Raw genomic sequence first — 16,490 nt, forward strand, 5'->3', positions numbered from 1 at the left:
AAAAAATGTTTTATTCCAAATGATGATCTAAAGATATAGGAGTGATGGACCTGCGACTGTGAGAAGAAGCACGGAGCTTGATTCCATCCATCTCTCCACAAAAATAAATAGATAGATAGATAAATAAATAAGAAGAAATCAAAGGCAACAGGAATAGAATCTGCTTCAGTTGCCTCAAAAAATAATTGAGATGGGAAAGTAGCTTGGCCCATAGAGGACATGGATCATCTACATAGTTTAAGCTCTGGGCATCGCTCCTCAGCACCGAAGGATCAAAGCTGGGCGAGAAAGCCAAAGCCTCGGCTTCTACCCAGAGCAGGGGAGGTGGTAAACCCCTGCCCTTGCATGTGCCTTCCTAGACCAGCGCTGCTGAAGTGCTTCAAGAGACTGACCAGCACAAGGACATCACCCAGATCATAAGAGTTATCTCATTTCCATGGATAAGAAAATGGACAGAGATTAAGGTTGAAAAAATTTATTTGTAATTTGAATATTTTATATAAATAAAATTTCATACATATATATACACATACATACACATAGTATATATATGCATATATAATATACATATTTATAAAATATATACATATTTATAAATATGTATATAACTATATTAAAATATTTATAAATATACAAATATCAGATTATATAAATATATTTAATATATGTTAAATATATAATATAGAAATGTATATATATTTAATATCTTTATGTGATGCTGAGGATCAAACCCAGTGCCTCACACATGCGAGGCAGGCACTCTACCACTGAGCTACAGCCCCAGCCCCGAAAGGAGAGAATTTTTAAAAGGAAAAATCATCACAATAACATCTGAAGACATTAACTGCTTCACTTTTCTTTTTTTTATTTATATATAAAGCAGAATGCATTACAACTCTTATTACATATATAGAGCTCAATTTTTCATATCTCTGGTTGTATACATAGTATATTCACACCAATTCATGTCTTCATTCATGTACTTTGGATAATAATGATCATCACATTCCACCATCATTAATTACCCCATGCCCCCTCCTTTCCCCTCCCACCCCTCTGCCCTATCTAGAGTTCATTTATTCCTCCCATGCTCCCCCTCCCTATCCCATTATGAATCATCTTCCTTATATCAATGAAAACATTTGGCATTTGGTTTTGGGGGATTGGCTAACTTCACTTAGCATTATCTTCTCTAACTCCATCCATTTAGCTGCAAATGCCATGATTTTATTCTCTTTTATTGCTGAGTAATATCCCATTGTGTATATATGCCACATTTTTTAAATCCATCTATTGAAGGGCATCAGGTTGGTTCCACAATGTAGTAATTGTGAATTGTGCTTCTATAAACCTTGATGTGTCTGTGTCCCTATAGTATGCTGTTTTTTAAGCCGCTGTATAATTTTTATCTTTTATCTCAAGTGTAGTAATTATACAAAAATATCAGATGCCTTTAAGGGTACAACTTGCTGAATTTTTATTAACTGAATAAACTCTGATAAGCAGACTCAGATGCAGAAGGGTATATATTCAGGAACCTGAATGGTTGCCACGGCACTCCTCTCCATGCCTGTTTGCTAAGGAATTTGTCACAGCATACATTGATTGTGCCACTTTTCTATGTTAAGTAACTGCTTTGTGATAGATGGAAAATATGGCCACAAGTTTTTCCCATAGCTGAACGTGCATCCCTTTGTGACATGAATTCCTCTCCTCCAGAGGGATAGTCTATTCCATGCACCTTTAACCTGGGCTGGTCTTTTGACTCAGTTTGACCAACACAATACAGAGGAATGGACTCTGCACCTCCTGGGGCTGGACCTTGAGATGCTTTGCCGGTCTGCTTTGGCCCTCTAGGACTGCTGCTCTCAGACTGCCACATAAAGAGGGTCATCTAGGCCACATGGAGAAGAACCAAGCATCACCAGAGCAAGGTCACGCGAATGAGGTCACCTTGGGCCATCCAACCCAGCCAGCTCTGTAGCTCAGTGCTAAATAAACTCAGGATGTCAGAAGAGAAACTCCACAGCTAGCCCCATGAGATCATGAGAAATAATAAATCATTGTTTTAAGACCCTGAGTTTCAGAATGGCTTGTTAAGCAGCAAGACATTTAAGTGGAACAAGCATGTACTCTTTTTTATTTTTGGTCGGCTTTTTTTGTTCAGCCCGTTTATGAGATTGATCCATATTGTATGTGGCTGAATACCCCTCATTTTCATTGCTCATTGTACATTGTGTGAAAATACCATGATTTATCCATTTAACTATGGATGGGCATTCAGGTGGTTTCTAGTTTCAGATTCTCACAGGTAGCACTACTGTGAACATTTCTGCCAACAGGTCCTCTGGTGAACATCTGCGTGTATATGTGCTCATTCTGTAACTAGCAATGGACTTGATGGGCTATCCTGTACTCACACATGGTCACTTTCATAGATACTGCCCAACAGTTTTCCAAGGAAATTGTGTTACGGCTGTAGAAGAGTTAGAGTTTCAGTTGTCCCACAAACCCTAGCCAACACTCTGTGCTCTTGAACTCCTCAGCCCAGCCTTGTTTTAAAGACAAGTGTGCAGATGCTGAGGAGTGCCCCATGGGAGTGTTAGCTCCGGGAGCCAACAACAGAGGAACCTGGACCAACTGGTTTTGACATCCATCCCCCTCCCTGGTGCCTTCAGTAAAGAGGTCAGAATTTATCAAAAAACTTTATACAGTGCCCTGCATTTTACATAGAACTTTCATAATCATCATTTCATCCGAGTCTTTCAAGAAAATAATACTTAGATGGGCAGGGAGGAGATCATTACCTCTGGTCTATCTATGGGAAAAAGTGGCTCAGGGTTAAACAGCGTGTGACAGAGCCCAGATGGGAGCTCAGGTCTTGGGATATGGAGCCCGGTTCTTCTTCCAGGTTTATGAAATGGAGAATACATTCACATGGTCACAGGAGTACAAAAGGTTCCAGGATGGAAAGCCTCCCTCTCCAGGCCAGCTGCCTTCCATCTGGCGCCCTCTGGAGGTATCCGTCAACTGGTGCATCCTATTTTATGCACATGACAAAAAACCAGGTTTTTCCCAAATACCACTTTTACCATCAAAAGACAGTATGAGTTCATCTTGAAGAAAAAGCTGTGAAAGACTGTTTCATTATAAAGATGATAAGGTGAAAAGGGAGACTTTAAAATGAGTATGACATGATTTATTAAAAGTTTCTATATAGGGGGCTGGGGATGTGGCTCAAGCGGTAGCGCGCTCGCCTGGCATGCTTGCGGCCGGGGTTCGATCCTCAGCACCACATACAAACAAAAGATGTTGTATCCGCCGATAACTAAAAAAAATAAATATTAAAGTTCTCTCTCTCCTCTCTCACTCTCTCTTAAAAAAAAATAAAGTTCAGGAACTTTGGAGATATTTAAAAAAAAAATTCTATATAGAGAGACATGTGTTAGAGATTGTCTCTGCTTGAAATCCCAGCATGCCTCTTCCTAGCCCTGTGACCTTGGGAAAGTGGCTTAACCTCTCTGTACCTCAGGGTCTTTATAAAATGAAGAAGATGGTGATAATAGCACCTACACATAGAAATGTCATCATGGCTAAAGAATACAATTTAGGAAGAGCCCCTAGAATATGCCCTAAATGTTGAGGATTATTATATTCATCTGAGTTTCCTGATTTTCCTATAGTGGACCTATCTTACAGTAAAAGTTAAAGATTAAATTTCCTGAGAGAAGGGAAGTTATACAGCTATAGAGAGGGGCACAGATGAGAGACAGCGTGGGCACAGAGAAAGGGGAGAGGCCAGGAGGCCGGAGGGGAAGTAGGAACAGGAGCCTGCAGACCAGAAGAAGTCTGGATTCCTGGTTGTGACACTGCCAAAGACCGGAGCCCTGTCATGTCATGCTCTGTTTACTGTTGCTATAATGGAACACCTGAGACTGGATAATTTATAAAGGAAAAAAGTTCATTTGGCTCATGGTTCTGGAGGCTGGAAACCTAAGGCCATGGTGCAGGCTTCTAGTGAGGTCTTTGTGCTGCTTCAACTCATTGCAGAAAGTGGAAGGGCAGATGGGCCTATATGGAAGAGAGGAGCAGCAGGAGTGAACTTGCTTTGTAACAACCCATTTTCATGAGACTGAACCCACTCCAGAGAGAAAGGCATTAATCCTTTGTAATGGCCTGATGCCCTCTTACAGGCCGTTACACCTCTTACCACTCACAGTGGCAAATATCAACATAAGTTTTGGAGGGGACAAACCATATTCAAACCTTAGCATTTACCTCTCAGGCAAAAATAAAATCATTCCATCCACAAATCTTAACTTGTTCCCAAAAATCTATCTCCGAAGTCTTAACTTTTTCCAGCACCAACTGAAAAGTCCAAAATCTCATCTGTGTACCTGTGAAATCAAAATAAGTTATCTACTTACAAAATGCAATGGTGAGCACCTATGATCCCAACCACTCAGGAGGCTGAGACAGGAGGATCACAAATTTGAGGGCCGCCTTAGTAATTTCCACACTTAGCAACTTAATGAGACCCTATCTCAAAATGAGTAGTAAAGCATCCCTGGGTTCAATTCCCAGTGGTGACAGGGAACAAAACAGGACAGGTATAGGGTAGACATTCCCACTCCAAAAGGGAAAAATGGTACAGAAGGAAGGAATGACAGGTCCCAAGCCAGGTCAACTCCAGGAAGGCAGACATTTAAGTCTTTTTTTGGAAAGGTGGGTACCAGGGGTTGAACCCAGGAGTGCTTAGCCACTGAGCCACATCCCCATTTTTTTTTTTTTTTTTTTTTTTTTTTGGTACTGGGGATTGAACTCAGGGGCACTGGACCACTGAGCCACATCTCCAGCCCTATTTTGTATTTTATTTGGAGACAAAGTCTCACTGAGTTGCTTAGTGCCTTGCTTTTGCTGAGGCTGGCTTTGAACTCACAATCCTCCTGCCTCAGTCTCCTAAACTGCTGGATTACAGGCGTGAGCCATAGTGCCAAGCCCCTGTCTTTTATTTATTTTTTAATTTTATGTGGTGCTGAAGATCGAACCCAGTGCCTCACACGTGCTAGGCAAGCACTCTACTGCTGAGCCACAACCCAGCACTCCCTCACACTGGTTCCTTTTTTATATTTATTTAGAGACAAGGTCTTGCTAAATTGCTGAGGCTGCCTTTGATCCTCCTGCCTCAGCCTCCTGAGCTGCTGGGATTACAGGCGTGCGCCGCCATGCCTGTGCAGACGTTGAGTCTTAAAGCTCACCTCTCACTCCGGGTACTGCATACTTGGATGTGAGGCAGCCTCACCCCAGGGCTCAGTCCCTGCGTCAGCTCCCCCAGGTTGGAGTTGCGCACTGGTGCTGCAGCTTTCCCAGACAGGCATCACATGCTGTCGATGGCTCTGCTGTTGGGGGGGCGGGGGCTCCCTGGGGTGGTCTTGTTCCGTTGGCTTCCCCAAGGATTGCTGCAGTGGGGAATCTGCAGTGGCCCCCCGCAGGCTGTTTGCAGCATCCTTTAAAATCTAGGTGGAGGTCACTATAACAGAATACTTGAGACTGGATAAAAAGGAAAGTTTATTTAGCTCACAGTTCTGGAGGCTTCTGTCCAGCTCTGGTAAGGGCTTTGGCTGCTTCAACTCATTGCAGAAAGCAGATGGGCAAAGGGGCACGTGTGGAGAAACCAGTGAGAGGGCCTGAGCTTGTTTGGTATCAACCCACCATTGCAAGAATGATCCTCCTCCTGTGAGAAAAGCAGCAATCCCTCTTAGCGACCTAATCACCTCTTTAAAAGGCCCCACAAACCAGGCACAGTAACATATGTCTGTAATCCTATCTATTTGGGAGGCTGAAGCAGGAAGATCACAAGTTCAAGGCCAGCCTGGGCAACTCAGCAAGACTCTGTCTCAAAACAAGAAATAAAAGGTCTAAGAATGTGACTCAGTGCTGGAGCACCCCTGGGCTCAACTCCCAGTACTGCAAATAAGTTAGTTAGTTAATTAATTAATGATTTTAAAAGGCCTGGATGTAGTCCAGTAGTAGACCACCTGCCCAGCACATGTGAAGCCCTGAGTTCAAACCCTTGTACTTAAAAAAAAAGAAAAAGAAAAAAAAAAGAATGCCCCATCACTTTTCAACATTGTCACCATACCAGATCATGTAATTCCTGCAAAGTCTGAGACTGGGAAGTAGCATCATGTCAGTGTTTCTATCTTTATTCAAGTGACACAGTCTAAAAGTAAAATAAAATAACAAAACAAAGCAGCCCATAATCCTTAGTCACAATTTTAAAATCTCAAGCTCTGAAAAAATTTTTTCCCATTAAATTTTGTGTCCAAACTTGATCTGATCTTGTTTTTATTCTTTTTGGTGTCAATGTTCATGAAAAACTGCAGAATACTGTCCCAGATCACACTGGGAGAGTTGTTCAATGGATGGCAAATGCATATTACCTTCCTAAAATATGAAAAGCTCTAAAACACATTTGGCTGCAAAGGTTTTGCCCAAGAGACTGTGACTTGCAATGGAAATTCTGACGACACACAAAGCCAGTGTGGGGGACTCCTAATCCCAGGTGGGGACTCACCAGCCTCCCTAGGCTGTCGTGTCCTTGGGGATCCCATATGAACCTAGAGATGAGTAAATCAGTTCGAGCCAAGGAGCACATTGAGTGGTTTTCTCCCAAATCATGACTCACACTGCATTGTGTCTCTGAATCTCCTAAAGATCTTGTAAAATGCAGATTCTGCCTGAGAAGGATCTTGTAAAATGCAGATTCTACCTCAGAATGAGTGTGAGTCCTGCATTTCTCATCCCAGGCCATGTGTGTGGGGCTGGGGCTGTCCTAGACTCTGGGCAGTCCTAAGCAACACAGTGAGTGGAGACAGGGGGAGTCACCCGCCTTTGGCTGGGACCTGCCAAACAATGGCCATCACCTAATCATAAAGCCCACCCACCTGGGTCACGGTCTTCTTCTCCATCCTCCATTGCCCACTGACCTGCTTCCCTGTTCCTTCCCAGATGGTTGTAGCAGCAGCACCTGCCTCTGCACCACGCCTGGCTTGACTCCACCGAGTCTCATGACTCTGCTTGCCCAGATCCAGGGTACTGCTTAGGCAAGGCGCTTTTCCAGCTGGCTGACCTCGCCCCCCACCCCCACCCCAGGCACAAACTAAATTAAACTCCCAGATTCCTGAGATGCCTCACTATCTCTCCTGGGAATCTCCCCAGAAAAAATTTTCCACTGTTTGCAAAGGACCCCGTGGTCCTGACCACCCACAGACATTATGATGATGCGTTTACTCACTAGACACTTAGTGACCACTAAACAACTAGTGACCCGGAAAATGGCCCCCGCCTGTGTTGTTTATCTCACTGCTTGCTCTGCCCGGACTGCTTTCTTACCTGCCCCACCTGCTTACCTTTAAGTTCTGGATTCTGAATTGCAGAAAACTCTATTTTCCAAGATAGCTTTCTTACTACAAAAGTAGTATGAATTCATTTGAGAACTTAGGAAATACAGATGGCAAGAAGAAAATGAAAATGTTAGCACCTCTCACCCAGAGATAACCATCGTGACATTTTCCTTAGGGATGTTTAGTCTTTATACATAAATTTGGGTTTATAAAATCTGCCTCCTACTATACAAATCCGTTAGAAAACTGTTTTCCCTCTTGCATTTATAATATATTGTGACCATATTTACAAGTCAATGAAAAGTCTTCTGGAACATCATTTTATTTTATTTTATTTTTTTAAAGAGAGAGTGAGAGGAGAGAGAGAGAGAGAGAGAGAGAGAGAGAGAGAGAGAGAGAGAGAGAGAGAATTTTTTAATATTTATTTTTTAGTTATCGGCGGACACAACATCTTTGTTTGTATGTGGTGCTGAGAATCGAACCCGGGCCGCACGCATGCCAGGCGAGCGCGCTACCACTTGAGCCACATCCCCAGCCCCTGGAACATCATTTTAAATGATGATATAGTTTTCTACTTAACTGATGGGCTTTGGGGCTGTTGTCAATCATTTGTGGTTAAAAACAAAACTGCAATGAACATCTTCATGCAACCAAAACATATCTCTTGGCTACTACTGGGAAATGAAATTATTAAAACAGAGTATATGAACATGTCATGTTTTGCACTGGTATTGTCAAGCCGGGATGCATGACTTCCAAACTGTCAAATACACACTGGATCCTCAGTGTCTTGAATCCCCACTGACCTTAGTTAACCAGCAGAAAGAGAGGAAAGCGGGGAATTCCGAATCTGAGAGGAACCAGAAGGACTGTGTATCAATTTGAATCACATCACACATTCTCCACTCAGAAAACTGCTTCAAGGTCTTCTTCAGAGATCTCAAACTTCCCAAAGTCTACAATTTTATTTTCACACAATCTAAGCTAGGCTGAAGTCTGTAGTCATTTCATCCAATTTTTCTTCCATCCAATTTTTATATATTTAAAATTAAGGGATTAGATCAATAAGGAATTGGTTAAGCTAGCTAGTCAGTGAAATTTAAAAACTGAAGAAAACTATGTACTCACACAGAATGACATCTCAGACACATTATTAAGTGAAAAAAGAGAGGCTTATTATGGCCCATACAATGTGCACATTTGGGTAAAAGAAGAAAGAGGAACAAGTGGACATTTTGTTTGAATTTTTGTCTTTGGAAAGACGCAAAGAAACATATTATCTTAATTTCTAGGGAAATTAGGTAGCTGGAAGAGGAGAGTTGCCTTGCAAAATCAAACCTCTCTCAAGTGATCCATGGGAATGTATTGCCTATTCAAAAATAGAACTGAATAATAAAATCAAATGGGGGAATTGGGGAATTTGATTACATCCCCAATCAGATACGTTTATTTATTTCTGTTTATTCTCCAAATGCCATTGAAAAGATCACTAATAGAATCAGAGGACTATAAGTACAAGGAGAAGGTTAGAGGGGACATGAATATAATTGGGGACATGATACGGGTGATGGAAGACATCTTCGCTGTCTTTTGGAAAACAGTGAGGCCATGGCACAGATCGCAGAACCAAACATACTTGTTTATATTTTCATGTGTATAATAATCACATATATATGTATACAAATACATATATTCCATTTGCATTTCTTTTCCCATGACTTGCCTGATTGTATAAAAATATTAACAGGTCTAGTTAACTTTTATTTGGGTTTCTGAGTGCCATTCACTGTTATAGTCTGTGTATTATCTCATTTAATCTGCTGGTCAAGTACATGGATTATTGTCCCCATTTTTAGGGAGGAAACTGAGACTTGGAGAAGTTAAGTAGTTTGCTTATCTCCGCTGCTAGTAAGCAGAGTCTGGATTCTGAGCGAGGACTCTGACCCCACACAGACCTCCAAGTCCGACTTGCTGGAGAACCCAGACTCTCCCTGCCTATCCTAAACTGCCTCTCCTCTGACATTTTTTCCACTGGATTATTTGCATTTTGCAAGAGCTCTTTGTCTTTTTATTGCAGGTGCTTAGAAGGGGGAAGGGTGGGAAGGGTCTGTAGGGTACCCTGCCTTTGGTCAAAGCCCGGCTGTGCAGGAGTCAGGAGAGGTCAGCAGGAAGCAGCCAGCACAGTCTAGGACAGCGGAAGAAGATGAGCCCCACACAGAACAGAGGCCTGCGAGGGTGAGTGGACTTCCACCCCTTCAGAGACAGAGCGAGAGTGACTCACAGGGTGGGGGTGGGGGATGAAGAGACCGAAGCTCCCAGGTGCCCCCTGTACACACAGACAGTCCAAAGTCATCAGAGGGAAGCCTGCAGCAGAGAGAGCTAGACACGCTGCAAATGAGACCCGCCCCAGGCAGGCTGGAGGCAGAAGTCTCAGCGCAGAGCACATGCTTGCAGGGTGGAACTCAGGAAGGAGAAGGGGCTCCAAGGGAGCAGGTAAGGGTAAGGGAGCCAGGGAGGGTCATGGAAACATGGGGTCACAGGGCCTGGAGTCTGGAGATAGCACTGCCTCATGGTGGGCTCTGACCTGGGATGCAAGCTCCCGGGCTCATCCTTCAACAGTTTTTAGCTCTGAAGCCTTGGACAAGTACCTCCACCATCTTGTTCCTTGGCTTCCCCATCTGTCAAATGGGTGTAAAAATGGTCACGCTAACTCTGTACTGAACTCCTGCTGAGTTGTGCTGGGCACTCACAGGCTGCAAGGTAGGGTCATTGCCCTCTTTAACAGAAGAACATGAAGTGCAGAGGTTAAGCCATTCAGGATCAGCAAGGGTCTGGTTTCGAAGGCTGCCTGCTCTTTACTCCCATTCTGCCTCCTTCATAGGGTGGTTTTAGAGAATCAAACGGCCTTTTGCAAATAGAAACAAGCGGTAAAAGGCGATTATATTATCTAGTGGTGTTGCCACACACTTCTTCTGCCAGTTCCCTATCTCTGTCATGTTGGTGTTGGAAACAATGGGGGCCACTGCAGACAGTTAATATTTGGTAATGACTCGTGCACAGGGTGGTGTTTAGGATTCACTGTCCCTGAGCTGCCCTGGTCTGGGGGTGGTGGGTGATACATGGCACAATGTCTCCTGGAGAGACTGGCCTCTGACCAGCTGTCCTTGGAAGCACAGTGGGTGCCTCAATGATAAGGGCCAGGCTTTAGTCACCATCCTCCTCCTCAGCCCTCCACAGCCTTGGCCGTGGATTTTCAGAAAGTGTAGCTCTGATCTGGGGGGAAAGGGGAGAGATTTTTAAGAACAGTGAGACAAGCTTATCTGGAATAAAGTTCAAATTTTCAGGCAAGAGAATTTTTAAAATAAAACACAATTTATAGTCTTTCCCCAGAGATAGCCACTGTTGATATTTGGTTGCTTATCTTTCCAGAAAGTTTTCTTTGAAAATAGGATTGTGTTGTAATGTGGTTTTATAGCTGGTTCTTTTTCACATTACATCATGGATATAGTTCCATATTAATAAATGTTCTATCACATCATTTCCAAGGCTGCAGAATGTCTCTTCCACAGATAGAGCAGAATTCACCTCGTCAGCCTTCCAGTATTTGATAACGAGGTGATTATCTGTATCACCACTGCTCAAGGCCTTGGGCATCTCTGTAATCAAATCTTTGCACAGGCCCTTGATTAATTCCATGGAATAGATTTCCAGTTCTGAGTCAAGGCTATGAACACTTTAAGGTTTTTGATAATGATTGAAGTTCTGTTTGTGATGCTGGAATTCAGGGTCTCCTCAAAGATCAGTGGAGAAAATGTTCTCATGGCTTTGAAGTCAGCTGTAACCCTTCCTCTCTCTCTAATTGGTTTGCAGAAATAAGGCCAACCACCTCTTACACAGTCCTTAACTGGGCACTGGGCCTACCTAAAAGTCTCGCTCCTCTTAGCTTTCTTTTCACAAGAGAAAATTGAGGCTTGTGGGATGCAGCACAGCTGGAATTCCCGTCTTAATAAGCAGCAGATCTGGGTTCGTGAGCTCCACAGCTTGGCTCCAGGATCTACATCTGGTTCTGGGAAGTTGGTTGATTCTGTCTCCAAAGACATCATTAATGTCGTCCCCTTTTGTCCTCTCCACCCTCAGCTCACTAATGTCACACATCACCGTCACCTAACTGGCCTTCCATTTCCAGTCTTGTCCCTCTCAGTCTGTCCTCTGCTCTGAAGCTGGAATGCCACTTGAAACATGGAAATAGTGTCACAGATCAGGTCACCTCCCCGAAAGAAATTCAGATGCTTCCTGAGCTTCAAGCCCCACCTCCTGCCCTTCTCTGGCTGCACTTCTTCATTGCTCATCACTCATTACACATCTCCTTGCCTCACTAGCTCCAAGTGCCAAGAGGTCAAAGACGGGTTGATTTTGCCCACTGATGCAATGCCTTGCACAGTGCCTGGCATACAGTAAGCACTCAATAACTATGAATGAATGAATGGTCCACTGAATAAAGCACTGGTACAGTGCTTTGGTCAAGTGCTTCTGTTAGGGCTGAGCCATCTTATATTGCTTATCCTCATTTCCTTCTGCCCTGTGTGGTACAGTGACTGAGTTTCTAGAAGAAAACCAGGACGCCATGGGTGAGAGAGTAAGTAGGTTCTGCTCCAGGTGTCCGGTCAGTCAGGGGAGATGAGGCCATATCAGGGATCCAAGGGACTCACAGCCCCCAAAGCTCCCCTTGCATAGTTCCCAGTTCTTACCATTAGAGTCTTATGGCTGTAAAGAACCAGTAAAAGGAGAGCACTTCTGCCTAGCCAACAGCACACACCTGGCTTGTGGGTAAGTGGATGCAGTGTTGTTTCTGTGACAACAGCATGGTGGTGGACTTGGAATCCAAAGACTCGGGTCCCAGTGTCACCAGAACCAGCTAGGTGGCTTGGGGTGAGTCACTTATCTCCATCTGCAAAGTGAGTGGTTAGGAGGGAGAAGTGGTTTTTAAACCTTCCCCCACCAAAAAACTCAGCTATTTAAATAATTGAAAGGACCAAGATGAGAAATAGATAACAAGCCAAGCATTTCGATTTGAAACAGGGAAGCAGGGCTGGGGCTGCTCCCTTCTGACTGCTCTCCTTAAGTCCCCAAGGCTGACAGGATGGCCAGCTGTGGGACTGGAAGATCTCAGCGCTGGCTGGCTGTGTTCTAAGAACAAAGCAGAAGGCAGCAAGGTTTGCCAGCTGTGTGGGCACGGTAAGAGATCAGGAGAGGACAAGGGGGCCAGAGGAGGCAGGCGTGCAGAGTTTTAGACCGTGAACCAGGTGAATTTTGCAGCAATAGAAGCACAGGGCAGGCAGCCCTTTTGTGCAAGGAAGAGATTCCAGCCATTTGAGAAAAGAAATGAGGGGAGAGGAACCCCCGGAGGACTCACTTACCCTTTCCATGATCCAGAAGGGAAATCACCACCCCTGCCTTTCCAGGTCAGGGACCTCAGGTCTGGAAAGAACCGCCCACAATCACGCAAATACTTGGTTTCCAAGTTCAATTGGTTGCCACACCCCAGGTGTGTGTGGGGGAAACTCGGTCCCCAACCTCCCAGCCGCCACCTAGCAGCTCTCTGGCCTTGGCACCAGGCAGGTGCGCTCAACAGGCTGCAGCCTGGGCCACCTGGCAGCTCCAGGTGCTGTGATCTTGCTGCCATGGAGACGGCCCCGGGCTTGGTGGTGAGAAGGCAGTTTCCCAAAGCTTTGTGGATTCAGGAGAGGGAGAGACCAGAACCTCAGGCACTTGTGAGTATTCTGCCTGATCCCGCTGCAGTCCGCACAAGCCCAGGTGGGTGTCTTGATGGTTTCCCTGGACAAAGCAGGGTGGGGGATCCAAGAGATGCCGAGTGCCAGGGAGAGGCTCTGTGAGGGCTGATCTGGGGGCCTGAGCGCGAGGTCCCAGATCAAGGGGAAAAGTTTTCCCAGTGGCCTCTTCATCAGGCCAAGGAGCGGCCAGGCAGCTCTGGAGGGTTGGCCCTCTAGACCAGGGGGAGGAGGAAAGGAGGCCTGGCATTTGCTCCCACAGGAAGGACAGACAGGGAATTGACAAAGACTGTCTCGCCCTGGTCAGAGATTTAAGGGAAGGGAGAATCTGTCCTCTAGCAAAACCCCAACCATGGTTCACCCTCTTCTGACTTCAGGGCAGTCAAGGGCCAACACGGTGACCACAAGGAACATTTCCAAAGCCATCCACAAAGCCAGGGTGCAGTTCCCTCCACTGCCAGTTCATCTGGTGCTTTTGGTTGGGGTGGTGGTGACTCAGGCCTTCATCTTGACGCAGGGGAAGCTGTGTACATAGACTTAGCTGAATGGCTTAGAAACAAGGTGCTCTGGAAGAAAACACTTTTGAACCTAAGCTGCTTCTGTAAAATGGGACTGAACAGAACGCCACAGAACTCTGAGCCTCAGACCAAGCTGAGGGACAGAGCTTCACGGGTGTACCTTTGCTCCTTTTTCCTGCCAGGACATCCCCTGTGAGGCCTCCCAGTGTGGTCTGAGGATGACCGAGCCCCAGGGCCGGGAGCTTGAGGCTGAGTGTCCTGTCTGCTGGAATCCCTTCAACAACACGTTCCATACCCCCAAAGTGCTGGACTGCTGCCACTCCTTCTGTGTGGAATGCCTGGCCCACCTCAGCCTGGTGACTCCGGCCCGGCGCCGCTTGCTGTGCCCACTCTGTCGCCAGCCCACAGTGCTGGCCTCCGGGCAGCCCGTCACTGACTTGCCCACGGACACTGCCATGCTAAGCCTGCTCCGCCTGGAGCCCCACCACGTCATCCTGGAGGGCCGGCAGCTCTGTCTCAAGGACCAGCCTAAGAGCCGCTACTTCCTGCGCCAGCCTCGGGTCTACACACTGGACCTAGGCCTCGAGCCTGGGAACCTGACTGCACCTTCCCAGGACACTGCCCCGGCCACCAGGCCTATGCCCATCCCCATCCCCAGCCACTATTCTCTGAGGGAGTGTTTCCGCCACCCTCAGTTCCGCATCTTTGCCTACTTGATGGCTGTCATCCTCAGTGTCACTCTGCTGCTCATCTTTTCCATCTTTTGGACCAAGCAGTTCCTTTGGGGCGTGGGCTGAGCACTCTGTTTCTGGAGGAGGAACCAGGCCTTTCTCAGTGGCTGCTGGGGCGGGGGATGCAGAGCCTCATTTGGTGTTGTCTTCCTTTGTAGTATTTATGATCCAGAGATGGGCCCTGTTTGCTTCTGGGAGCAGAGAAGGCCCTACCGTGGGTGCATGTGGGCGGGGTTGGGGGATGAAGCGAAGGGCTGGGAGGCATGCAGAGCTCTGAGTGTGAACCAGGGGTTGTATGGCTACAGAGCCACATAGCAAGTTGTGCCAAAGGGCTGGACAATGGTATCCAGCGACCTGACTAGTCCAAATAGCAAGCTGTACCTCTCCCTGGAGCTGTTTTGGACTCAGTTCATGTTTTATTTTTTATTTTATTTGCTCTTTTCATTATGTGTTGCTAAAATGTTTGGAAAGTAAGTTTGAATTCTGTGAGAAAATGTGCTTTTCTCCCCTTTTCAGCTTTTTCCTTGGATGTCTTTCCACCAGTCCCAGTAAAAAATGGTCTGCATTCCTTAATTCCTTCATTTATTCATTCTACAACCTTTAATTGGGCTGGTGCTGAGTGCAGAAGGGAAGAAAAGTGTAAGATTACCCACTGGTGGCTGATGGCCCCCAGCAGCAGGGAAGACGCACTGTCAGCTGCTTCTTACACAGGATAACCTCTTGTCAGCGTGCAGTTCATGGAGTGCTGGGAGATAAGAGTCTAAAGGTGAAAAAAGCCAAGATCAGTGGATTAGGAATCTGGGATTTGGGCTGGAGTTGTAGTTCAGTAGTAGAGCATTTGCCTAGCATGTGTGAGGCGCTGGGTTTGATCCTCAGCACCACATAAAAATAAATTAAGGTATTGTGTCCATCTACAACTAAAAAATAAATACATTTAAAATATTCTTAAAAAGAAAAAGAATCTGGGATTTGGGGCTGTGGATGTTGCTCAGTGGGGAAGCACTTACCTAGAATTTGCAAGGCCCTGGATTCAATCCCCAGCACCATAAATAAGTAAATAAATATGGGTTTACAGGCCTTTATTCTCTCTGTGGGTGCAGAGGTCTGATTAAATGGTGCAGGGTACAGCTCTGACTCCCTCCTGGAAGTACTGGGATTCTGGCCTCAGAAGGTAGGATGCAGCCCTGGACAGAGGCAAAACTTTACTCCCATCCCAGGCCTGCTGTGGGGGACCTATTTCTTACATGAAGAAACCAAGAACCCAGGAACTAGAATTTGAAGCTAGAGCCGATGCCTTGCAGTGTCTAAAACCCTCATTTCTGCTTTTCTAGTTTTAGTTTGCCTGGTGGCCCAGAGCTCTGAAACAATCCCAAAGTGGTTAACACACCATCACAATTACAAAAAGTTGGCGTTTTGAGTTTCTTTTAATTGGTGAAATAAACTGTCAGAACTTGAGTCAGTTTTACTTGGTCTAAATCATGTTCAGTTTAATGGAAGTATCCTCTATAAATCCTTGTTAAGGGTCTTATTGTACAAGATATTCCAAAAGAGCCAAGAAATATATTTTTAGTAAAAACAACAGTTTTCAGCTCCAATTTGTAGAAAAATTCTCCATTACCAAACTGGAAAACTGCCTACGTAACCCGCCAGGGACTAGCAATCTCCTCTCCATTGGTGTCCTTCTGAGATAATTACACTGAGGCTGGGACTGTACCTCTCCCAGTTGAATTCATTTCTCTACTCATCTTTGCTCCTTAACTTTGCAGCAGGTAAGTTAGGCAATGATCTCACCATATTTTCCAAGATGGGTGGGCCAAAGTGGCTCAGGGCAGGGGACAGAGAGAGGAGGTGGGAAGAGCCAGGGAGGAGCATCTGCCTATTCACTAGGGCATATGGGTCTAATTGTCATCCCCTGAAACCAAGGCTGTGCCATTTTGGCTACCTTGTTCAAGGTCACTCAAAATAGAACTTACATTCTTGGAGTGGTTGATACACCACCAAATAAGACCTAATTTTGGGTTATTTTGGGTAGGGAAGGAATATAAT

The 16,490-nt window shown here is 45.4% G+C and overlaps 1 protein-coding gene across 1 annotated transcript; it reads left to right on the forward strand.

Moving 5' to 3' along the window:
* Nucleotides 1–13,931: 13,931 nt before the first annotated feature.
* Nucleotides 13,932–14,510, forward strand: Rnf183 (ring finger protein 183). The gene has a single exon (XM_076843176.1). It carries the CDS (start codon nt 13,932–13,934, stop codon nt 14,508–14,510), a length of 579 nt encoding a protein of 192 aa, XP_076699291.1.
* The last annotated feature ends 1,980 nt before the right edge of the window (nt 14,511–16,490 follow it).

The sequence above is a fragment of the Callospermophilus lateralis genome, chromosome 2 (genome assembly GCF_048772815.1).
Source record: "Callospermophilus lateralis isolate mCalLat2 chromosome 2, mCalLat2.hap1, whole genome shotgun sequence".
Lineage (NCBI taxonomy): Eukaryota > Metazoa > Chordata > Mammalia > Rodentia > Sciuridae > Callospermophilus > Callospermophilus lateralis.

Bases quoted from the DNA above. Each gene is read 5' to 3' on its own strand.
- Rnf183 (XM_076843176.1), top strand. From the start codon at position 13,932: ATGACCGAGCCCCAGGGCCGGGAGCTTGAGGCTGAGTGTCCTGTCTGC.